The sequence below is a fragment of the Spermophilus citellus genome (assembly GCF_964194105.1).
Source record: "Spermophilus citellus genome assembly, chromosome: 2".
Lineage (NCBI taxonomy): Eukaryota > Metazoa > Chordata > Mammalia > Rodentia > Sciuridae > Spermophilus > Spermophilus citellus.
In genome coordinates this window covers 82,332,117-82,358,341 of record NC_138183.1, presented here as the reverse complement: position 1 = coordinate 82,358,341, position 26,225 = coordinate 82,332,117, and the positions used below count along the sequence as shown (strand labels likewise).

General features: G+C 38.7%; 3 protein-coding genes across 5 annotated transcripts in view; 1 reads left to right on the top strand and 2 right to left on the bottom strand.

Annotated features, from left to right (window-relative positions):
- The window catches only part of LOC308642610 (centrosomal protein of 78 kDa-like), an 845,412-nt gene that overhangs the window by 759,948 nt on the left and 59,239 nt on the right, over positions 1–26,225 (bottom strand). The window lies entirely within an intron of this gene.
- On the top strand, positions 11,523–14,377 carry LOC308632496 (acyl-CoA 6-desaturase-like). Its single transcript, XM_081264621.1, has one exon. The coding sequence runs from the start codon at positions 11,755–11,757 to the stop codon at positions 13,087–13,089; it is 1,335 nt and encodes a 444-aa protein (XP_081120747.1). The 5' UTR covers positions 11,523–11,754; the 3' UTR covers positions 13,090–14,377.
- Positions 16,789–26,225, bottom strand: part of LOC308640881 (centrosomal protein of 78 kDa-like) — a 31,480-nt gene continuing 22,043 nt past the window's right edge. The window contains exons 12-16 of one of the 2 annotated variants that reach the window (XM_081278856.1): positions 21,883–21,960; positions 19,626–19,792; positions 18,585–18,756; positions 18,236–18,283; positions 16,789–17,655 (exon numbers count right to left, since the gene is read on the bottom strand). In XM_081278856.1, the coding sequence (XP_081134982.1) occupies positions 17,092–17,655; positions 18,236–18,283; positions 18,585–18,756; positions 19,626–19,792; positions 21,883–21,960 (1,029 nt within the window). In that variant the 3' untranslated portion in view covers positions 16,789–17,091. The remainder of the gene's footprint in view (positions 17,656–18,235; positions 18,284–18,584; positions 18,757–19,625; positions 19,793–21,882; positions 21,961–26,225) is intronic. The other variant, XM_081278855.1, reaches the window with a different exon arrangement.

The window sequence follows — 26,225 nt, the reverse complement described above, 5'->3', positions numbered from 1 at the left end:
CCCTGTCATCCCAGATTGAATTCCTGAGATTTAGTAGTTTTATTTTTCTGACTTGAACAACTCAAAAAGAATAAATATCTCATTCCTCCTTTTGTAAAAAAAGAAAAACTACAGAATTATTTGTTCAGCAAAAATTTTGATAACACGTCAGTTCCATTTATGAGTTTCTTTGTCACAAAGATTTTTAGCTACAGGATTCCAGAGTTTTCCAACATCTCACTTGTCTCAAATTATATGACGGTAGGCAGCAGTGGATATTCGGTGTTCTTCCCTCCAGGAGTGGAGATTCATATGTTGGCTGAATAATATCCCATACACCACATTTTGTTTATACATTCATCCATCAGGGTACACTCAGGTTGCTTCCATCTTTGCCTATTGGGAATAATGCTGCTATGAATATAGGTGTATAAATAACTCTTCAAGATCTTGCTTTCAGTTCTTTTGGCTATATATCCAGAAATGTGATTGGTGGATCGTATGGTAATAGCATTCTTAATTTTTTGAGTAGCCTCTGTACTGCTTTCTATAGTGGCTGTACTGTTTTGCATCCCCAAAAGATTCAAATTTCTTTATATTCTTGCCAGCCCTTGTTATTTTCTATTTTGTTTTGCTTTTTTGATAGTAGCCATTCTAATGAGTGTTAGATGGCATCCCCAGGATTTTTTTTTTAAATAACTTCATTTATTTATTTATTTATTTATTTATTTATTTGGTACTAAGGACCAAACCAGTGCCTCACACATGCTAGGCAGGGGATCTACTACTGAGCCACAACTCCAGACCCATTCCCAGGATTTTTAGCTAGAACTGAAGAAGTCTTTCTATGACAGAAGCTATACTATGGGGGTGAACTCTAGAGTCAATTGTCATATTTTTTTTTCATATGTGATGGAAGACGGTGTGTGTTGAACTTTTAGGATATTACTTATTCCTACTCTGCTCCCTCCAAAATTCTGAGCCCACCAAAATGTCTTCATAGAAGCCCAACGGGCACCAAAAGAATTGGAATAGCAGCCTCAGCACATTTTATATATATATATTAGGAATTGAACCCAGGGGTACTTAACAATTGAGCCACATCCCCAGCCCTTTTTATTATTTTTTATTTTGAGACAAGTTCTTGCTAAATTGTTCAGGGCCTAAGTTTCTGAGGCTGGCTTCATACTCAATCGTCCAGCCTCCGCTTCCCAAGTATCTGGAATTACAGATATGTGCCACCACATCCAGCTTTTGTCTTTTAAAATTTATTTTTAGCTGGTATGTAGAAACATAAAAATGTCCATATTAAAGGGATATGATGTGAGGCTTGTTTTTTTTGTTGTTGTTGTTGTTGTTGTTGTTTTAACTTTTTTTGTAGTTGCAGATGGACAGAATGTTTTATTTTTTTTATATGTTAATTTTTATGTGTTGCTGAGGATGGAATCCAGTGTCTCACACATGCTAGCTAGGCAAGCACTTTGCCACTGAGCTACAGCCCCAGGCCTGATGTGAGGTTTTGATACCGGTATACATTGTATAATGTTTAAATCAGGTTAAACATAACTTTATCCTCAAACATTTATCATTTCTTTATGGTGAAAACTTTCATAACCATTTCTTAGTGTACAGTAATTATTGTTATTTATAATCACCCACCTGTGCAATAGCACACCAGAGTTCTTGCTTCTATCTGACCTTCAGCACTTTTCAAGGTGAACTGGAGACTATGACTGGAAGCCAAGTCCTGTCTTCCCATTCCTCTTCCCCAACAAATGGAATTTACTCAGGAGGCAATGGTAGGCCTGCTATGCTCCATTTTATAACGGAGGCAGACAAGGTCCTGGTGAATTTACAATAGAAAAGCATAAGACCAGAGGGAAGACAGCATGCTGCCCAGGAATAGGAGACAGCCAAAACAGAACCAGAGGGAGCCTGCATAGTAAGCTTTTTGCCAATCTCATCAGGCTGAATAAGTTACTCCGTCAGTCTGAAAGAAGGGAGTCTGCTAGAAGAGCAAAAGTCTAGTCCCCAAAGCCTCTGAAAAACAGACACTCGTCTTTATGGATTTGGGCTGACACTGGAAGGGAGGGAATATGTCTCTCCGCTGCCTCTTCACACAGCTCAGCTCAGCTCAGCACAGCACAGCACAGATGCAGCTGTTCTTTCTGGAAAGAACATGCATGGGAGTATTTCAAAATTCTTTCAGGAATCCTCCTGAGGTCACTGATGAGACCTGAAGGCTCTGAAATGAGTCTGAAGAGAACACTGGTTGAATTTATTCAACGCTATAACATGCTCTGTCCTAAAAATTCACTTTCCAATCTGTTTTCCACCTTAATTTTCCCAGGTAGGACATTCAGTAGAGTTCACTGGAGAATATTCAATAAACTTAAATGAAGCCATAAAACTATTCCAAATAATAAGTACCAGCAATATTAAAATGCTCTGATTTGAACCATATGAAATACTTCCCATTATTAAAATTTCAGGGAGGTAGAAGTCTAAAAAAATGTAAAGCCCAGGTGGAGGTCCAAAAAAATTTAAAAATTTCCTGTCCAATTTCTCTAAGTTCAGGGTCAGTGAGAAGGTTCTCATTTAGAAATGGTGGTGGAGTCTGGCTTCTCTGGCAGCCGAAATCCATACAGAAGAATCTCAGCTTCTGGCTCTTCCAGAAATCAGTGTCTTGGCCAATAGTCTGAAGTCCAGGACTAGCGGATATAATTGGAGAATCCGGTCTTATAAGGCAGCGTTGCTGGCACAGGTCCAGGGCTGGCTGAGGGCTGTCTTGCTGCTCGGTGGCTCTCCTCAGGAGCTGCTGCCACTCAAGGTTTTAAAAGGAAACCCACTTGTAAGAGGCATCTCTGGCTGATTTGAGGATTTGAGGTAAGATTCTGCCAGGGCTAGCAAGCACTGTGCCTCTTCCACACAGGACTCTGAAGTCCCCCGGAGCCATTCCTGACAGAAGACCCCTGGTGTCTAAGCTTGTAGGGCCACTTCATGCTCAGACAACCAAGGGCCACATTCTCCAACCTAAAAGCCAAGGGAATGAGACTTACCCCTTACGGAGAAAGGGTGAGATGGAATAGACAGCTGGAAAAGAATCTTCTTTACTTTTATTTATTTATTTTATTTACTTATTTATTTGAGACAAGGTCTCACTATGTTGCCCAGGCTGGCCCAGAACTCCTAGGCTGAAGCAATCCTCCTTCCCACATATGTAGGACTATAGGTGCAAGCCACTTCTCAGCTTAGAAAATAAAATTTTATTGTAGGGAACAGTTATGAGTCCCAAGTTCAAGTCCAGTCTCAAACATGACTTGAAAAACCCCTAAATGATCAGAATCATCATGAATTTTATAGAATGTTTTAACTCAGGTTAAATGGTAAAATCTAACATGGTCCATATTATTTTTGCAGTACTGGGTATTGAACACAGAAGTATTCTACCTCTGAACTACATTCCCAGCCCTTTTTATTTTATTTTGAGACAGGGTCTTACTAAATTGCTGAGGCTGGCCTCAAAATTTGATCCTCCTGTGTCAGCCTCCAGGTAGCTGTGATTACAGGCCCAAGCTACCACACCTGGCATAACAAAGTCATAATTAAAAAAGCAATCACTTCAAAGGGATGGCAAAATCATGGGCAGTCAAGGGCCTTAGACCTGAAGTTCTATTTTATCTTAAAGTGAAAGATATAAAAATCTTAATCTCTGGTAAAAGACTCAGGGTAAATCTACTCTTTCTAGTGAAAGAAAATATCAAACTGTATCTTGTCTATTGTACTCAATATCTAGGCCTTAAAGACTATGGACTTCACGCTAAAATAAATGATTTCAGCAAAAAAAGTTAATTTAAATTCTTTAATATTTAATTTAAAAAAAAAATTTTTTTGTAGTACTGAGGTTTAAAACCAGGGCCTACTGAGCTACATCCTCAGTCATTTTTATTTTTGGAGATAGGGTTTCACTAAGTTGTCTCAGTTGACCTTGAACTTAAGACCCTCCTGCTTTGGTCTCCCAGAGGGATGGGGTTATAGGAGTGTGCCACTGTACCTAGCTAATATTTAATTTTTAAAAAATAAATAAATAGAATGGAAAACACACCAAAACATTTAGAGGCACTAGCCAATTTAAACTTATAGTGCTATACCAAGGAAAGGAAAATAATTACAGAAAGTGATATAAACCCAAGTGTCCATAAAGAACAAAAAATGAAGAAAAACGTTTCTTGCACATGGGCTGTTCTAGTCCCTTTTACTACAGCAACAGCTCAGGCTAGGGGATCATTCACTGCTTTAGCCTCTCTGAATATATGGTGACAACCAGTGACAATAAATATTTTGGAATAAATTTGTGCAGCAAAGAGCGCCAAAAGCCACACTGTGGGAAGAAAACAGATTTGAAAGCAACAAATCCTGCTCCTGCCTTGAAACCCCCTAAAAACTTAATCAATTCTTCTAGGAGCCTCATTTCTTCTTTAAGATAAAGATAACACTTTCCCCCTACAGGTTCTTGATTCTTGGAATAATGTATGAAAGTGTCTCTTGTCTGGTATACAATAAAGCATGCGATTCCCAGGAGGGTTAAGTAAATTTTGACTTTGGTAAAAAAAAAATTGGGACTGACTATCAAATTGATTTTAGTGTATTCAAATCCTACTCAAATTTTATCATTTAAGGTCCTGAATTAGGATTTTCTAGTTTAAGATTTTGTTTTCTGTTTTTTAAAGAGATAAAGCCTCTTCTACATTTCAAGGATTTTGAGGACTATCTTTCTAAGACATTAAATAAACCAACTAATCTTCACAGGCTTCTCTGGAACAAAGTTAATGGTTATTTGATCTATAGGAGGTATTCTTATCTATTCCTAAACTACCAGGGGTAGTGTTGAGTGAGGAAGTACACAAGGAAGCTTTACATATTTTACTCCATCTATTTCAGGGTTGTTTGACTCAGAGATTGGTGGGATTTTTTTCTTTTTAAATTCGCACTGGTTTAAAATTTACAAATTGTACTAAGAGAATCCAGGCATCAGGCTGAGCTCTTTCAACCTCTACAGTACATTCTGTGTTTGGGAACAGCGAGGCATACCAAATGCCTTAAACCACAGGGTGAAGTCTCTTGTTTTCTACGTTTTTAACCAAATCATATGTGAAAATCCAAAGTTTTTTAAAAAAGAATCTAATGAGAATTACCTTAAGACTATTAAGAGTTGAAGAGGTGAAGAAAGCTACACTTTGAGGGGAGTGAGGAGAAGAGCAAAAGGGGAAATACTCTGGAAGTGGTATTGACAAAATTGTTATATCGTGTACAAATATTCCACCATTATGTATAATTATAGTGCACCTATAAAAAAACAGAAAATGAAAAAAAAAAAAGGAAAGCTAGGCTTTGATGTAAGGCCTGAATGTAGAAATTACTTTTAGCCAAAATAAAGCAAATGTAGGAAAGATTTGCCCTATGCCACCAGCTTTATCAGGGGTTCACAGAACTGATGTTTAAAACCTTGTAGCTGATGTTTTCAAATTATAGGACATGACCCGTTACAGGACTGTGAAACAGTAGGTTGTAAGCAGAATTTTCTTTAAAGGCATGAACTAGAACAGAACAAATCAGAGTGAGATGCTAGATGTACAATAAGAATTGTTTATGAAATTTTCCATTCATGGTATGTGCACACAAGTAGAAAATATGATCATATGATAGGTTGCTATCCAAGAAGGTTTGAGTACATTATGTAGGCTCCACCAACACTCCAAGGTCCAAAGCTCTGAGAGAATTTTACATAGTAAAGCTTGTTTTTCATTCACATAGATAAGGAAATAAGACAGACATAAAAAATAAGACAGGATAAAAAAAAAAAGAACACAGGGCATAAGGAATAACATCACACATTTTAATTTTCCAAATTTCTACAATGAAAATGAGTCAAGATAGGTCTCAAGCCCCATCCCATCTCAATTAGCATAGCTGATATAAGCCTAAAGACTCTCTTTTATCCCAACCCATTGTATTATCTGAGGAACTAACTTCCCCAAGTGTAAACAAAAATTCCTGTTTTTCAAAATATTGGCCAACCATCTTGAGAAGCATGCACAGAGATCCAAGTTTGACCTAGAGTAACCTAATAAGGAAAAGTCCTTGTCTAAACCCCACCCCCCCAACAAGCACAGGGCACATGCACAATAAGCATATGAAAAAGGGACAGGAATCTGTCAATCACCCCTTGCTTTGCATAAACTACTCCTAGGAAAAAGTCCACCAAAGGTGAACAAAGGACTCAAAAGTGCACATAAGCCCTGATCTTATACCCTCTGAGTCATTGGCAGACATCCTGGGTTAGGATTAGGGTTAGGGTTAGGGTATCATTTCCCTAATGAACTCTAAACTGCTTCTCTTTGTTTTGGTGAATTCTTCTGCCTGTGTACCCAACATCACCCAGGTTCATGACAGAAGAGGAATTTATACACTTATCAAACATAAAACCAGACTTACTTTAAAAAAATTCAATAACCCAAAAGTAAATGGAGTTAAAATATGAAAAACTGTCTTGCATTCTTCCTCCCTCAAAACAACTGCTTTAGTAGAAGAAACCAGTTAACTTAGTATGTACTACTGTCTAGGCACACACAGATACACAAAAGCAGTATGTATTTGTAAACTGGTTTTAACTATATGAATGTAAACTGGAGTGTGTGATTATTGTGCCACTTGTTTTTTTCTGTCAGTATGTCTCAGAAATATTTTCATGTCCACACTGTAGAACTATTGTCTTTATTTGCTGCAGACTATTACATGGTAGGAATTAGAAATTTTTTTCTTTGTTTTAATATTTATTGGTAGAAATAGATCTTCAATACATACTTTGTATTTATATATAAATTCTACATTTTCTTTGTTTCTTCTTGCTTTCTTTGGAGGTTTTTGGCCTCCAGAGTGAACTTAACATATTGTCTATGCATTTGATTCTTTATAATGGACTTTCTTTTTAAAACTTTAGATTTTAAAACCAAACTTAAGAAACCATGCATATTGTATACCTTTCTGAATCCAAAGAATTATTTGCACTTTCAGAAAAGTCACAAAAAGGCTGAACTCAAGTTAAATAATCTGAATGTCCTAAATTTTCCATGACTCATTCCTGAATAAAGAAATATTTGTCCAGTATTATATATTGTTTGCTGTCTAGTAAGTCAGATTGTCAGAGACATGTCAGTAAATTATCTTTTTTAAAAAATTATATCTTAATCCTATCGGAGATGATCTTGTCAATCATAATACTACATATGTCATTGTGCCATATGTAATATTAGCCCCAAAGCGTAAATAAGAGCAGAATGGGTATATTCTAATTCAACAATTTCTGCATTTTTGTACAATTATGGTTTCTAATTTTTTATTTAAAAAAATGCTTCAGTACACACTGCCATATACCCCAGAGGATACTTGCATGAATATTTAGGGTAAATGGCTACATTTAGAGTTGTTAGATCAAAGGCAGACCATTTTAAATATTGACAAACACCACCAAGTTACCCACTCAAAAAACTACTTATTTATATTTCCTTCAACAATGACTGAAAGTACTGATTTCCATACATCATCTTCTCCAGCACTATTACCAATTCTTAAGTGTCATTTTAATGTATTAAAATAACTCAGCTTGTGAAGCTGAATGTTTTTATGTGCTGTATTTCTTCTTAAGTGTGTAATTGGTGTCCAATTTTTTGTTTGTAGTCACTTTATATTATGTACCTTAAACCTTTTGTTGTATTACACACATTTCCCAATCTTTTGTCTTTTATTTATAGTACCATAGTTCTACATTATTGTAGCTGATTTTAAGTACTTTGGATGTAAGCCAAGGAGTGGGATAACTGGGTCAAATGGTGATTCCATTCCAAGTTTTCTAAATCTCCATACTGCTTTCTGGAGTGGTTGTACTAATTTGCAGTCCTACCAGCAATGTATGAGTGAACCTTTTTCTCCACATCCTCACCAAGATTTATTGTTACTTGTATTCTTGATAATTGCCATTCTGACTGGAGTGAGATAGAATCTCAGTGTAGTTTTAATTTGCATTTTTCTAATTGCTATAAATGTTGAAAAATTTTTCATATATTTTTTGAGTATTTGTATTTATTCTGTGAAGTGGCTGTTCTGTTCCTTAGCTCATTTATTGATTGGGTTATTATTATTATTTTTTTTGGTGTTAAGTTTTTTGAGTTCTTTGTATATCTTGGCGATTAAATACTGTATCTGAGGTACAGGTGTTACAGATTTCTTTTTTTCTTGTATTTTAAGATTTTTACTTTATAATTTTGAAATGAAGTTTTAAAACTGCAGACATTTTAAAAATCTTTATGCAATAGTGTTCTTCTAAATTTTCCAGGTCCTCTTTAATGGTTTTCACCTTGGGTTCTAGTCTGAAGTCAACACATCTATTTTTTTTAAATGGGTAGATAATTTTATTCAACATTTTTCCTTTTCTTTTATTTTGCATTTTTTATTTGTTTTAAGTAGTTATACATCACAGTAGAATGCACTTATATACTTTGATATACCATACATAGATAGGATATAATTTCTCATTTTCCTGATTATACATATTGTAGAATCACATTGGTCATACAGTCACATATATACATAAAGTAATAATGTCTGTTTCATTCTACTATTTTTCTTATAACACATCTACTTTTGTTAGTATCTGCCTGCTATATTTTTGCCTGTCTCTTCATAATCAATGACATTACTTTTAAATTTATCTTTTGCAAATAATATATAATTAGATTTTGTATTTTTCATTAAGCTTAGGGATTCCAGAATTTAACTTATTCACATTTACTGTAAGAAAAGAACTTGGTCTTTTTACTCATGGTTTTGTATTTTTTTTTCTTCTATCTTTTGGCAGATTTTAAAATTCAATTCCATTTCCTGGTCGTTTAGTAGCTATTAAAGTTGTCGACATGTATTTGGTTCTCTCTCTCCTTCTCTTGCCATGTGGCAAGTCTGAACTTCATTATTCTATTAACTCAGGCATGGCTATGTGACTTTGTTTGGCCAGTGAAACGTGAGTAGTGGTGACGTTCACTACATCTAGGTAGAAGCTTTGAAGTCATATTGTATGTTCCGTCCATACACTTTCCTTGGGCACAACAAGGAATGTTCCACATAATGTTCTACCAGGCTGGCTCTCAAAATTGAGGGTGATATCCAGTAGGAACGCTAGACAATTTGTCAAGTAGCATGAACACAAATAAAACTATGTTGGAAATCAAGATTTGGAGGTTGTTACTGAAGCATCACCTAACTTTGCTAGTATACCCTTAACTTTATTTTTCTATCAACACCAAGAATAAAACATTATCTCTATCCTGCCCTTGAATATTACAACCTCCTGCACATGTTTTCACTTCCTATATCCTGCCCTGTCTCCATCCATGTTATATTTTAGTTAGACTTTTTCACATATGTGTAAGTATTTAACCTTTTATAACCTTTTTCTGTTAAAGGGGATTAGCAGGTCACCAAGACAAGGGGTTTTTCTTATCTCTGTTCATCAGTTTCCTTGAATTGAAAATCCATTGTTCAGTTTGCTTAGTTATATAGTTACTGATGTAAAGTCTAATACCAACTTGATATTTGTGTTGTGTCATTAATTCAACAAATATATATGTCAATTCTGTTCTCCTAGGATTCTCTCCCTTTTTGTAACCAGTTTGCTTCAGATTTGATGATTCTTGGCTATTCCTATTTATAGATGAGGGCCACAGATTAAACCATGAAGTACTTTTCCTCAGCCAAATGAGAATACTGGTTAACTTTCAATGAATACAAACTCTAATTTTAGGTACCTATGGCAATTATAAAGGGAAGTGGCAGGTTACTATAGCAAAAGAGTGTGGGTGGGAACTTCAGTTCCTTCTTGTAGTCATTTTGGATAATGACCTTATTCTCCAATCCCAAAGTTGCCTATGTCATAATTTCCACTTGAAATAGCACTTACTTAGTTCTGGTTATCAAAATCCAGAATTAGATGCTCCAAAGTGGAATAGCTTAGCTATTCCACATATTAACTAACTGGTCCTTCAATAATCTGCCTTTTAGTCTTCTAGAAATACCATATTATTCATTTTCTGGTTTTCCAACTCTGCTATTAATTTTTTAAAAAGTTTTATCGCTTCTACAGTCATTTCAAGAGGATTCTGGAAGAGCAGAAGAATGTGTTAAGTCATATAAATATATCATGTTATATACAAGTTCCTGCATGTGGTACGTAATCAAATTAAAAAAAAAAAAACAGTCATCTCCTATCTTGCTGATTCTGTGAAAATCAAGTGTTAGACTCTAAGGCTAGAGATTATAACTACCCTTTTGAAATTAGACTGATTAGAAAATGAAGGCACTTCTTTTAACTTCCATTTTCCACCTTTATCTCCCTCCACACTAACCAGTCATCTTCCAACTCTGATAGTACATAATTATTTTTTATGTATTTTGTGATGTGACCTTATCTGATTTTTAATCTCTATTTCCCAGATCTTAAGAACTTGTTGCCCTGATGTATGCAGATGAGCCACCTCAAATCCAGAAACCAAATCTCCATCCTCATCTGTTCAGATCTATTGAAGTCTTATAAGCATATATTATGCTCCACCTTATCTGAGATCCTGCTGCATACATGGTCCTCTTCTTCAATTAGTTCTTTCCTGTCATCCCATCAAATTCAAGTCCTTCTTATTCTAAAGAATTTGTCTTTAGCTGTTTCCTCTTCTTATCCAAATTCCTTCAAAGAGTAATCTATCTTGTCTTCTCTGTCTCCTCAGGACAGCCCTGTCCCATCTACTTACTGTAATTTTTCCATCAACCAATTCATTGAATTGCCCTAAGGTCACCAGGATTTAACTGCCAAAATCCAATGAACACTTCTTCATAGCATGGTATCATATTTTTTTTTTTCTTTCTTCTTGAAACACAATCACTTATATCTTTCAGAACCCTTTCTTTGCTTGTCATTTATTTCAGTCCCCACAATTCCTGGCAATCTCATCCACTCTCATATTAGCTACTATGCTGATTGACTTTTTTCTTTCTTTCCATGTCTTCATTTACTCATCAAAACGTCTACCAATGGCCCCAGAGCTCGGCTGAGCCCAGTCGCCGCCCCTGGTCTGCCCCTCTGGGATCTCCTCCCGGCCCTAGGGCTGCATCTAGGGGAGGGAGGAGGTCGGACACTTAGCGGGCCTCGCCGCAGGGCTGGACTCCACGCGGGCGGGCGGGGGAGCCGGGGACCCACGGCTCCAGCCCGCTGGCCTTCGAAAGATCCTCCTGGGCCAATGGCAGGCGGGGCGACGATCCCTGATTGGTGCAGGCGCTCTGCTGATCCCTGTGGAAACCCAGGCGGCGGGGAACGCGGGAGGATGCGGAACCCCGGGCGGGGGGAGCTGGAGGGGCGGGAGGAGGAGGCGTCGAGGCCCTGAGCTCCCCGGGAGTTTTTACTGGAGGCAACAGTCGTAGCGGGCGGGCTGAGGGCGGGGCGGAGGAAGGGGACCACTTGGGGGCACCGGGAAACCGGGATACACCGGAGGAAGGCAGGGATACTTGCAAGGCGAGGAGGAGCGAAGGCGAGGGGAGGGGTCGCGGTGGGAGGAGGAGTAGGAGAAGACAAAAGCCGAAAGCGAGGAGGGTGCGGGCCAGGAGGGAAAGGTCCGTGCAGCCAGCCGCCGGCTCCCAGAAACCGCGGCGCACGAAGCATCCCGGTGGGTAGGCAGCATGGGGAAGGGGGGGAACCAGGGCGAGGGGGCCACCGAGCGCGAGGCGCCGATGCCCACCTTCAGCTGGGAGGAGATTCAGAAGCGCAACCAGCGCACCGACAAGTGGCTCGTGGTCGACTGCAAGGTCTACAACGTCACCAAATGGTCCACGCGGCACCCGGGGGGCCACCGGGTCATCGCGCACTACGCGGGAGAAGATGCTACGGATGCCTTCAATGCCTTCCACCCTGACCTTGACTTTGTCCGCAAGTTCCTGAAGCCTCTGCTGATTGGCGAGTTGGCCCCAGAGGAGCCCAGCCTGGATCGTGGCAAGAGTGCTCAGATCACCGAGGACTTCCGGAACCTGAGGAAGACTGCTGAGGACATGAACCTGTTCAAGACCAACCACCTGTTCTTCTTCCTCCTCCTGGCCCACATCATCGCCATGGAGAGCATCGCCTGGTTCACTGTCTTTTACTTCGGCAATGGCTGGATTTCTACCCTCGTCACAGCCTTTGTCCTTGCTACCTCTCAGGCCCAAGCTGGATGGCTGCAACATGATTATGGCCACCTTTCTGTCTACAAGAAGTCCAAGTGGAACCACATCGTCCACAAGTTCGTCATCGGCCACTTAAAGGGAGCCTCTGCCAAGTGGTGGAACCATCGCCACTTCCAGCACCACGCCAAGCCCAACATCTTCCACAAGGATCCAGATGTGCAGATGCTTCACGTGTTCGTCCTCGGTGAATGGCAGGCCCTTGAGTACGGCAAGAAGAAGCTGAAGTACCTTCCCTACAACCACCAGCACCAGTACTTCTTCCTGACTGGGCCGCCGCTGCTCATCCCCCTGTATTTCCAGTATCAGATCATCATGACCATGATCGTTCACAAACACTGGGTGGACTTGGCCTGGGCCATCAGCTACTATGCCCGCTTCTTCTGCACCTACATCCCCTTCTACGGCATCCTGGGGTCCCTCCTTTTCCTCAACTTCATCAGGTTCCTGGAGAGCCACTGGTTTGTGTGGGTCACACAGATGAATCATATCGTCATGGAGATTGACCTGGACCACTACGGCGACTGGTTCAGCAGCCAGCTGGCAGCCACCTGCAACGTGGAGCAGTCCTTCTTCAACGACTGGTTCAGCGGGCACCTCAGCTTCCAGATCGAGCACCACCTCTTCCCCACCATGCCCCGGCACAACTTGCACAAGATCGCCCCGCGGGTGAAGTCTCTGTGCGCCAAGCACGGCATCGAGTACCAGGAGAAGCCTCTGCTGAGGGCCCTGATGGACATCATCAGTTCCCTGAAGAAGTCTGGGGAGCTGTGGCTGGACGCCTACCTCCACAAGTGAAGTGGCCGCCCTCAGCCCCGCGCCCACCTCTCTCAGATGTTGGTCCTAGTTGAGCGCCCCGAGATTCAGCGTCAGATTCTCCCCCCAGAGGGCCCCATGGGGAAGGGGCGCAGGTGGGGGCGGGTGCCAGAGGGAGGGGCGGGCTTTTGTTCTGAGGGTTTTCCATGAGGCTGGGGTACACACTGGCCTATGGACCCCATGTTTGGTTTTCTTTCTCTTCTTTCCCTTCACCCCAACAACCCCTCTGGGGCCTGCCCCCTCCCAGCCCTAACCCTCACCCACTACCTCCTGGCTCCTTCTCCCCAGGAGCAGAGAGAGAAGTGGCCATGGGAAGTGGCTCTGTCCCTGCCTCCAGCCTTTGCCCCCAAAGATCTGAGGAGACCAGAGATCCATCGGGTCTGGCCTGGGACTCCTCCCCTTCTACCTGGCCACCAGGCCTGACAAACCCTAGTCCCTCGGATACTCTTGGGGTCTGTGGGCAGGGTCCTGGCCTGGCTCTGCCCTCCTGTTTGGAGGGAGGTGTGCTTTGTGCACTGGGTCTCCTTCCCACAGCTGGGGTCTGTACCTGGGGCCTCCCTCCAGCTGTCCAGGGCTCCAGGCCTGCAGCATGGCCAGCTCAGACCTCGAGGCCCAGGGGATGTCCACCGCCTACCACTGGAGCTCTGGGCCCCCAGGCTTGTGCAGCTTCTGTTCCTCCGTCTTCCTAACTCCAGAGCCCACGACCTTGGGAGCAGAGGGGCGTCCCTTGTGTGGGCTCGGCAGAGGCGGTGGCCAGGTTTTGGGGGGGCTGGCCAGCCTGGAGGCTCAGCCCCGCGCCCACCTCTTTCAGATATTTGTCCTAGTTGAGTGTCCGAGATTCAGCCTTCAGATTCTCCCCCCAAAGGCTCCGGTCAGTCCTTGGCTACTTGGCTCAAGGACTTGGGCCTTGCAGGAGGGCACTAGAGCTTGCCACAGGCCCTCCCCAGAATGGGTGTCAGGGGGACAGCACTGAGCCTCGCTCTCCTGTCTTACTGCTTTTAATCTTTGCCATTTTAACATGTTCCACGGTATGCATTCTGGCAGAGGGCAATGGGCTGGGTCTTGGGACATATGCCTTTTATGAGACGCCCCCCGTGGGCTCCTCCAGGCCCAGGGTGTGGAGACCACTGCTGGCAGGAGGGCAGGGAAGCAAGGAGGGAGGGGAGTCTAAGGAGGCCACCCTGAGGCGCCAGGGGAGTGGGGGGCCCAGTGAGGGCCAGGTGGGTGTCGGGAAGAGGAGGAGGCCTGCCGGAGACCAGGACATATGAAGGCTTTGTGTGCGGGAGGGGGAAGGCTGCGGCCCAGCGGCCTAGTTCTACCATCTAACCCACTAACATTTAGATTGATGACAGTTCAGTGGGGCTGAGACCCCAAGGGAACCGCGGCAGCATGGACCCTTCCCACCACCTAGCTCCTATGTGCTCTCCGGAGGCAGAATGAATCCTAGGGAACTGATCTTCATTTTTATCACGTTGCTTCCCCACCCCTACGGTTTTGGGAAATAAAAGCAGTAATTTTATTCTCAAAAAAAAAAAAAAAATCTACCAGTCACCTCCTCCTGAATTCTACAGGTGCTTTACAGCTCACCACATCCAAAACCAAACTCTTTTCTCCAAAGCAGTTTGGTTATTTTCAACCCTGATACCACCACCCAATCTTATGGAGTACATACTGCACAAAGGATGTACATACCGCTCCTTCTTCAAAATTGAGGGTGATATCCAGTAAGCTAACTGCTGTAACAAACTGCTATCTTATTTCCTAAGATTCAAGCTTATTTCCTTCATCATACTTATTTCAAATCTTTCTCCTCTTACTATGACTAACTCAGAAGTTATCAAATTGTATAATCAGTTGCTAGGAACTCCTATTTTAAAAGGACTCTATAATCAAACATTTTTGAGAATGGCTGCACATAAAAAAAAAAAAAAGAAAGAAAGAAAGAAAAAGATGTTTTAAGAACTGGGGATTGAACCCTGGGGCACTTTACCACTGAGTTATTCCCCGGCCCTTTTTGAGACAAGGTTTCACTACATTTTTTAAGGCCTCACTAAGTTGCTGAGGCTGGCCTTGAACTTGTGGTCCTCCTGCCCAAGTCAATGGGATCACAGCCATGTACTATCATGCTCAGCTACAATATGACTATCTTATTAAAGATTTAGAATGAACACTGCCCTATGTTGTGCTGAGAAGTCCTACAGTGAAGAAACCAGCTTAAGGGAATAAGGATATGGCTCAGGGTGGAGTGTTTGCCTGGCATGTGTGAGGTGCACTGCAAAAAAAAAAAAAAAAAAAACCACAACAACAAAAAACAGCTTAGTTTTATTTAAGCCACTATCTCTATTACGTTTGTCCACAAAATACTTTCAGTAGGGGTAGGACAGTAAGTGGGAGCTTAAGTTCTTTAATTAAAAACCCACCATTTGTAGTCATACAAACCTATAATTCCAATGATTCAGTAGACTGAGGCAATAGATCATAAGTTCAAGGCCAGCCTGGGCAACTTAGCAAGAACTTGTCTCAAAAAATAAAAAAGGCTGGGAATGTAGCTCAGTGGTAAAGCATCCCTGAGTTCAATCCTCAATACCAACAAATGAATTAATAAAAATTTTTAAAAATTCTCCTCAGAAAAGAAGAAAAATAATCTCCATGCTTCTTTAGTGTACCTTCCATACTAAGTGATCTAATGTTCAAACCTAGGACTGTCATTTCTTATTAGCTCATTATTTCCTGAGGAAAGAGAACTAGTTTCAGGCAACAGGGATTGTTAAGACCAGGTCTCATCCTCTTGGGTGCCTACTTGAATGTCACATGTCATTGTCTGATGACATTCCAGGAACTCTGAACTACCTGTTTTTGTGGTTCTCTTCATCTCCTTATTCACCAGCTTCTAACTACTTTAAGACAGCTTAGGTACCCAAATGATCTCTTCTTAGATAAAAACATGACCTTAGTCTCATATTATATAATCTTTCTCACAGCTTCCTTTTTCCCTACATATTAAATTCATTCAGTATTCCCACCATGGAATGGAACACACAGTTTTAAAATATCATCTTGAGTCTCTCCACCCCACATACTATTAAAGCGCCAAGATTAATGGATTCAAGAGTATTGTAGTAGTCCTTTGATAACATACAGGAAGGAGTGTTTAGGAGAAATCAGACACTCTCAGCTTTTCTCTTAGTCTGGTTGTTCTACAGGATTTATCTGTGCATATTTTACTGAGGAGGGATGATTTAGTCTAGATATGTGGTCATATTTACATACTCTGCCTTTGAAAACGGCTGGGGTAAGGGATAGGTATACTTTCTGATAGCCCCCCCCCCCTTTTGCACCTCTTGTGCTAATTGGCTTTTCTCTTGCCATCTGTTAAGCTGTTTCTCTCCTAACAGGGAAAATGGATAAATGAATATGAGCACTGGTTCTGGTTCCAAACCCAGCTGTACTGTTTATATCTGGACAACTTTGGGCAATTCACAATCTCCTCAAGTTCACCTACAGAATGTGCATAACAGTAGTTTACTCCTGTATAGGGTTGCTGTAATCCATAACATGGTTGGTTAAGTACCTAAGTACATGTTTGTTGCTCTGGTCAATGACAAATGACCTCTGGCCATGTGATTTGCATTTCTATATCTAACTTAATCAACTTAATCTCATCCCTTTCTAGTCCCCTTCCCCTGCATTGTCGCTGTTGTTTTCTCCCTCCACACAGTATTAGTTCCATAAGGGTAAAAGCTTTGCTTTCTTTGTTGCTGAAAGCCACAGTACCCAGAATAGTATTGTAAACATTTGTTGAATGAACAGTGCAAAGTATCAAAAGGGAAAATATGCCAGAATCTTCATTATGATAAAAAGCACAGATAAACATTCCTTTAATGGCTTCCATTCCTATATTTTAAGACACCATATGCCATAATAAAAACATAAGAAAATTTATTAAAATTTGAAGGTAAAAACATAATTTCAGAAGGTTTAGACCTACGTCAAGCTTGATAGAGAATGGATGCTTTCTTGAATTTCAAAATCAGATCCAAGAGTATCACTTTCAGAATGTTCTAGTGGATTGGATTTACTTTTATTTGTCTTGGATGAAACAGTCACTATTCTACTTTCTTTCTTGACAGAAATGTAGTTTTTTGAAGACTCACTTTTAATTGACTCATGAACCAAAGACCTATTTTCCCCAATTCCTTTGCTTTTCTGGTTTATAAAGGAGTCAGAATAGGAATGCAGGTCCTTCCCAGGCTGTTTCTTGGCAAAGTGTTTTTTGGTATATTCACCTGCTTGGGTCATTTTCTCTGAGGGTGAACTGCTATTTCTAGATAATTCCTCTTCTTCTCTTTGATTTCCAGTTCCAGAAATCATATCTGCTAAAGGAGAACATGTTCTCACCATGAATCCTTCACAAGATTCCTGCCGCTGCTCAGGAGCTGGGTCTCCCAGGTTGTCTTTGGAAGTTCCTGAGGCCTCCTGAGTAGAAACTGGGACATGGAAGGAGTCAAGAGGCAAAGGAATTCTAGCATCACCCATGATTTTCTGAAACTGGAAAGGAAAACAAAAAATTCAGTCATAAACAAAGCTAACCATTAAAGAGTGCAGAACTTGATTGTAATTCTGTAATCTTGTTGTTAAGCCATCAGCTGATTGCTCAGAAGATTTTAGAGTCATTTTTCCCCACTAATTGTATCTTGGCAAATGACTCCACACTCAAAATGTGCTATATTCAGAGTTAGGTCTAGAACGTTTTCAGATTTTGTGTTTAATGTAATTACTGTCCATTTCCCTTTCCCTCCTTCAAAAACAGCAACAAATAAACCTAAAACAACAAAACAACACCTATTTCCTAAGAAAATGAATTTATTTTCTATATACCACATGCATGTAAGTAGTATCCAATGTGTAACTCAACTGAGTTCTCAAACTGTCAGTTCCTGAGAACAGTCTGAGATTGGTTGATGAGAGATGGGGCTCCAGGTAAGGCAGGGGAAAAGCAGCAGGGGAGTCCTGTGGCAGACAGGTTTTCCCCTCCCATTCCCATCACCAGTGGCTACCTACAATATATTGCCTTTTAGTTATATCTGGACTACTTATTTTTTAAAATTATCTGTATCAGTATTTGTACCTTCATTAGTGTTCCTTCATTGTAAGCTGACTGCATACAAATAGAAACCTAGATGAAATGTGAATAAAATAGACATTTACAAAATTTAAAATTTAGAGTATTTTCTCTAATCTTTCCTTCTTTACTGAAGACAATCTGCTTTAAATCATAAACTGTCAAAATAAGTTTCTTATTTACAATATAATATTATGAAATGGACACAAACTTACTAATCTCAGACATGGAAAGGACCCTAAAGAGGCTTCTGGTCCCCCAGCTTGGGAGCTGAGGAACAGTTCTCATTTTCTCTCTAATTGAATAATTCCCTTTTTACTAATCATTCTTTGATCATTAAGTTCTGCCCACTTACTTGGATATTCTGCATTTGTCCTAGGGCATTTTGCTTTAGATCTGTTTTTTCTTCTTCAAGTGCCTTCTTTTCTTCTTTAGGTGCACTACTAATAGTAGAATTCATCTGAGGACGACCTAGTAAATGAAAATCTGACTGATCTATACCAGCTATTGTGGCAAGTTGCCCAAGCCTGCATAAGAGGAACAAACGAGAAAGAAGGGTTACTGTAATCTCATCAGAATAATTCGGATTTCCCTACTCCTACAAGCACAAAATATTTGTACAAATGAATACCTAAGCTTCTAAGATCTTAGAAGCCATTATTTTACTTCAGATCATAACCCCCATCTCTCTACATTTCTCAGATCTTCCCATATTCATGCTTGGGGTACATACTGGATCTCCAATCCTTCCTGTACTCCATATTCTCTACAACTTTGTATTAATATCTTTTGACTTTATGTCCTTAGCATCACTCCTCCATTTTAAGCTCTAACTTACCAGGGGCACCTTGTGCCTCTTATCCCCATACACTTTACCACTTTTCCTACGATTTCTAAGAATATGAATATTTCCACTATCAACCCATTCACATATAAAATATCACTCAACAACTATCTCCAACTCTTTCTCTTAGCAAAATTATTCCTGGTTTAGAACCACCAATCTATATTTGTATTTATATCTATCCAGGAGATTAATAAGCATTACAATAGGACAAAAATATCAATTTAAACTTATTCAACAAGAAAGATGAATAAAAGGCAAGAAAATTTCTACACATTCCTGAATATTTTCAATTATAATTGCCTTTAATTTAGTCTGTGCCAAGAGTTATACCTACCAATTACTACAGCACTACTTTTTATGATGGGCTCTCTACCAAGGCAGAATTGCCATTTTGCATTTTTTAACAACTAAATTTTTCATGTAAAAAACAAGTATATTATCATTACAAACTAAATATAGCTTACAGAGCTCTGAAAATCGCTCAGGTTCCTTAGCAAACTAAGATTAAAATTATGGAAGGAAAAATGCCCTAGACAGAAATAAACTAACCCAGCATCTTTAAGGAGATCCAAGAAAGCGTGAAATTTCTGGAAAGAATTCTCAATACTGCCCAAAACACCTTCATCATCCAGGATCATGCTTGCCACGGACTGAGAATGAAGGGCTTCAGACAAAGTGAGATTTATATTTCTTAACTGGGCATTTTCATGTTCCAGCTACAAAAGAAGGTTGAGAGTGTGACACAATTTTCATACATTTTTTGTAATCTAAAGAAAAAATTTTAAGTAACAAAACTAAAATAAAACATTTAAAAAATATAATTAATTTGTATAAGTCTTCACAGTGATGACAATAAGAGTAAACAGATCAAAACTTGGAAACATCTGGGCACTGCGGCACACACCTATAATCCCAGCAGTTTGAGAAGCTGAGACAGGAGGATCCTGAGTACAAAGCCAGCCTCAGCAACTTAGTGAGGCCCTGTCTCAAAATAAAAAAGGACTGGAAATGTGGCTCTGTGGTTAAGTACCCCTAGGTTCAATCCCCAGTACCAAAAAACAAAAACAAAAACCAACCAAGCAAACAAACAACAACAACAACAACAACAACAAAAACAACTTGGAGACATTTGACAAAATTTCCTGCAAAACAGGAAGTTATTATTTCATTAATAATATTTCAAAAGATCATTAACTGGTTACATTTTTATACCAGATCATTCTACACTAGAAAATTAGGTGCCTAAGATTTTCTTTTAAATTAGAAAACGAGGGGTTGTGGCTCAGTGGTGGAGAGTTTGCCTTGCATGTGTGGGCACTGGGTTTGATCCCCAGCATCACATAAAAATAAACAAACAAAATGAAGGTATTGTGTCCATCTACAACTAAAAAGCACAAAATAAGTAAATTAGAAAACAAAATATAGAGACTGATTTGAGCAAAGTCTATTATAATTCTGCTAAATGTTAAGGATTAATTAAGTTGAGAGTAATTTAAGATTTGGAAGTCTTGTTAACTGGTAACGACCAATACCTGCAACCTCCTTGTTGGCTTCTTGAAAATATTTACTCCCCTGCATGCTGCTGCCTCTCATCATATACTTATCTAAAATCATACACAAACCCAGCACTAATTTCTCAGAAAGACCATTTCTTTGCAATGTAATTTTTGCCTTATACAATCAGGTGTTCAGTATTTCTTAATTGACTAAGTGTCCTTCAATCTAATGCATTACTATCAAAAATTCCTCCCTATACTCTTTGTACAAATTATATTATTATATATGTTTATAAAAAATGTTCTAGCTTTCATGCATCTTAGTCTAATTTAATACTCTATATAGTATAGATTTTTATCTGTCATTGCATTTGTGGTGTTTCCACTATCTTATACTTAAATTATTCATTTTATGCTACTGCACATGCAGTATAAGCCTAATAAGTCCATTTCATGCGTTAGAAAATAAACTGCAGTCGTATAAAGGCCTAGAGACAAATAAGAGACTACATCTTACTTTAAATATAATTACATGACACTAAATATAAATAAATACAAAGATTAAAATAATACAACCTACTACAGGGATGCAGCCACATCAATGTTTATAAGAGTTCAATTCACAATAGCCATGCTATGGAACCAACCTAGGTGCCCTTCAACAGATGAATGGATAAAGAATATTCGGTATATATATATACAATGGAATATTAATCAGCCATAAAGAAGAATGAAATTATGGCATTTGCAGGTAAATGGATGGAACTATAGAATATCATGCTAAGTGAAATTAGTCCCAAAAAGCCAAAAGCCAGAAAAAAATGTTCTCTCTGATATGTGGATGCTCATCCATAACAAGGGAGAATAAGGTGGGAAAGTATAGCAGTTCATTAAATTAGACAAAGGGGGATGAAGGGAAGGGAAGGATAGGGAGATGGGTATAGGAAAGATAGTAGAGAACTGGACGTAACTTTCTATAATCATATATGAATACACAACCAATGTAACTCTACATTATGGATTGCACCCTATATATGTGTAATTTCAAATTATACCTACTATCATGTATATCTTAAAACAACAAATAAAAAAAAATACTCATATATGTCAGCAAATACTGTCAAAAACAAATACAGGTATGACATCAAAATAAAAAAGCTTATCCTAATGGAACCAATTTGCAATCACTATTATTTTCTTACTTTAAACTATATTTAAAAGTTTACATGTATGTATGTATATATGGCTTAGAATTAAATCAAACTCAAACTAAAAAACAAAAAAACTTTCAGAATGTAAAACTTATTTACCTCACTGACTCGTTTATCAGCTTTAAGCCTTATTACTCTTTCCTCTTTTAACTGCTTTAGGCACTCCTCCAGTTTTCCCTAGAATGAAGAGAGTAAATATTATAATTCATTCATACTATGATCTCTTATCCCAAAGCTCTTCCAGTTACAGATTCCACCAAGTATTCAGGGGCAGAGCTGGAATTACAGAATACTACTTGTGATATCATACCACACTAATGAAATTAATTAGCAAAACATACCAAATTAGCATGCTACAAATTTATTTAAATCTCACTGTTTCCAAGACATTTGTGGCAGTTCACCCTAAGGTGTATACATGATCTAGTTAGTGATTCATAAATGAAAAGTAAAGGCCATGAAAGGAAAATTCTGTTCTTATTTGTGAGTCCCTCATAATAGGAAACTTTTTTTTTTTTTTTTGTACTGGGAAATCTGGACTACTAAGCCACATCCCCAGCCCTATTTTGTATTTTATTTAGAGACAGGGTCTCACTGAGTTACTAAGCGCCTCACCATTGCTGAAGGTGGCTTTGAACTCACCTCTTGTCTAAACCTCCCGAGTCTGGCAGGAAACTATTAACATGCTTTGTAATTGCAAACTACAATGCATTTTTAAAAAGTAAACACTTTCAAAGCACTTTATCATATGTCAAGCATTGTTCCAGATATATGAAGAGTTTTCTTGGTATTATCTAATTGAATTATCAAAACCTTACAAGTAAAGTACAATTATTGTGTTATTTTATTCATAAGAAAACTAAGGAAAGGAAAAGTAGATTAACACACTCAAGATCACATCATTAGTTAAGTAGTAGAGCCAGGTTTGAATTAAGGAAGTTGGGTGCCAGTCTTGGTCACAAATATGGTAATCTTCTCCTTCATCAAGGTCAAAAAAATAAAATGCAAATGGGTTAACTCCTTTATCATTTTCAGGAACTAAGACTCCTTGAAAGTAGGGGTCACTACTTATGGTAGGCAGAACCTTAAAATGACCCCCAAAGAATCCTTTTGCTGGGGTACCCTCTTGTACCTCCCACTATTCAATCAAACACTTATCTAGGTGTCGCTTTGAAGGGAAGCAATTAAGATCCCCAAAGCAATTGATCTTAAGATAAGAAAATTACCCTGGGTGGATGTGACCTAATCAAGCAACCAATTAAAAGGGACCAAGCTCTTCCTGATAAAAGGTATCAAGTAAAAAAGGAATTAGACACAAGAGAAATTCTCCATTGCTGGCTTCTTTTGAAGTATGATGTTGTTGCAAAGAATGCAAGGAGGGGATGGCTAACAGCTAAGATAGTCCCCAAACTGACAGGTGGCAAGGAAATGGGATCTCAGTCCTAACCACAGGAAGGGAACTGCTTTTTTCGAGGCTGTTGTTTAGGATTTTGTGTTTGTTTTTGGTATTGGGGATTGAACCTGGGGTCCCTTTACCACTGAGCTACATCACCTGTCCATCTATTTTTATTTATACTGAGACAGGATCTAAGATGCTGAGGGCCTTGCCAAGTTGCTGAGACTATAGGCAAGTGAATTATGTATGCATGAATAGAAGAAGGTTCTTTACAGAGCATTCATATGATAACACAGCCTGACTGACACCTGGGCCTCAGCTTTATGCTCTGAGCAGAGATGCTTATCATGTCCTACCCCAGACTTCTGACTGATAGAATTGTGAGCTAATAAGTGAGTACTGTTTAAAGCCACCACGTTTATAGCGATAGAAAATTAATGTACAACTCAACCCCCAGGTTCATAAACAAAATAAATGACTACTGCTGTTTTAAGCCACTAGTTTGGAGTGGTTGTGCAACAGTAAATGAACAGAACATGTATGTTTACTAAAACAACAGGATACATTTTTATTTTAAAGGCTTTGAATATTCACTTAAACACAGTTTCAACTTTAGGTTTAACCCTGCTTATGTGTTGAGTGGAGATGCTCTACTACAAATTGACATTAGGAAAGGAAACTGATAGCATTTTCTGGAGTAATCTCTAGATTATACCAACAATTTTCTCTGATTTCCCTCAGGAAATAATCACAAATGTGGGCAAGGTGAACTATCAACATAATATCAGAGAACTAAAACAAAACCCTAGAAGTAAAAGTTTCCAAACTGTAATTAGTAAAACAAAAAATAGCACATCCATATGAAGGAACATTCTATGAAGCCACTAAAAAACAATGATAATAAAGATCTCAATCAGAGTTACTAAATGAGCTTTAGAAGTATCTTTAAAAATTTTCTGCATTTTTTCTTTGAGAGATGGTTCATAAGGTTAAACATATTCTCTGAAGAGTATTCAATGACAAAATATTTTGATACTTTCTTTTTTTTTTTTTTAAAGTGTAGATTATAAAATATTCAGATGTGCTGGGCATAGTGGTGCATGTCTTGATTTTTTATGATCTACCCTCTTTTTAAAAAAATATTTTGTTATGTAATCCCAGATTACAAATTCAAGGCCAGCCAGAACAATTTAGCAAGATCCTGTCTCAAAATTTAAAAAATTGGGGGTGGGGCTCAGTGGTATACAGTGCCTGCCTAGTACGTGTGAGGCGCTGGGTTCAATCCTCGGCATCACATAAAAATAAATGGAGGTGTTGTGTCCATCTACAATTGCAAAAACATATTTTTAAAAAATTTTAATTAAAAAGGACTTGGAGATGTGGCTCAGTGGTAAAGCACCCTTGGATTCAATCCCCAGTACAAAAATAAAATAAAATTCATAAAACCATGCATAAATGGTTTTCCTTTAAATTAAATTTTTCATTATACTCAAATTTTTCCTTAATAAGTATATACTTTTATACTCAGAACATGTTTGAAAATAAGTAAATGCTCTAAAAACTTCAAATTCTTTGTTTCTTTTCTTTTCTTCTTTTTTTTTTTTTTTTTGAGACAGGGTCTTGCTAAGTTACTAAGGTTTGTCTGAAACTTGCTATTATCCAGTCTCAGTCTCCCAAGTAGCTGGGATTACAGGTGTGTATCACTGAGCCCAGTAGTAACTTCTGATTCTTTAATGTTAAAGCCAACCAAATATTTACAGCAAAAGGGAAAAAGAAATTTCAGAATGCCTCTTCTTACTATTCATATAATGGTTTTAATACTAAAAACTGACACTGAAATTTAAGCAATGATGCAAACAAACAACAACAAAAATCTCTCATCACTGGAAAGAGATTAAACTTTTCCATTCTTGACTGGTTCTATATAGAACACCAAAGTACAATTACATGAAATAGTTTCTCCCTCTAGTGGAATTAAAACATAATGTCCCATTTTCATGAAAAAGTAATACCCCTTTGTTCTAACAACTCCTTTAGGATTAATTCATGCTCCTTGAAGAAAATAGGGACTATGGAACAAAAAATTACAAAGTAAAATCACTCAACAAAATATTCTACTAACTTGTATTCTTACTATCAAATCCAAGTGGATTCTTCTTCCCTGTCATACACCAATGGTAGTTTAAAAATCTGCCCCAATATAGTCTGCTTTATGTTTGTGTCAACAGAGCTTTCTCCTCCTCTGGAGTTTGATGTCCTTCTTCCTTCTCAATCTTCCCTCCTCCCTTCTAACTGTGCTGAATACATGGTAATGTGCTTCAAGTTTTTTTAAAGCTCTCAATCACACAATCACTGAAAGTTACAAATCTAGACTGGTTGTTCTATACTGAATTCATCTTCCTTTTGGGTTTATTTTTTCCCCCGATTTTGCTGGATTACATACATTTTTAAACAAAGAAAGCTGTAGCACAGGAGGTAAATTTTCAAATTTGTTAATGTACAAAATATCCTATTCAGCCACCACTTAAGACTGACAGCTTGGTTACATACAAAACCCTAGGTGCAAAATTATTTGCCTTTAAAACTTTGAAGTATCTTTCCAATGCCTTCTGGAATCTATAATAGATGATAAGAAGCATGAAAAAGGTTAATTTTTATTCTTTTTTAGAAATTTAACTTTTTTTTCTTTTTGAAATGTCTTTCCTCACTGTTTTAAAATTTCACAACGAAGAGTGTCTAATTATACATTATTATTGCTGTATGTATATAGGTGACTGTATGACCAATGTGATTCTGCAACCTGTACAATCAGAAAAATGAGAAATTATACCCCATTTGATTCAAATGTATGAATTGTCAAGATCATTGTACTGTCATGTGTAGCTTAAAAAAAAAAAGAGTGTCCAATTATATAAGTCTATTTTCATTCATCTTGTTCAACACAGGGTAGCCTTTTGCAAAACACCTGAGACCTTGATTTACTGTTAAGAGACATTTGCTTGCTTTTGGAGGGATAATTTCCTTCTCTCCTGACCAGAGATTTCAG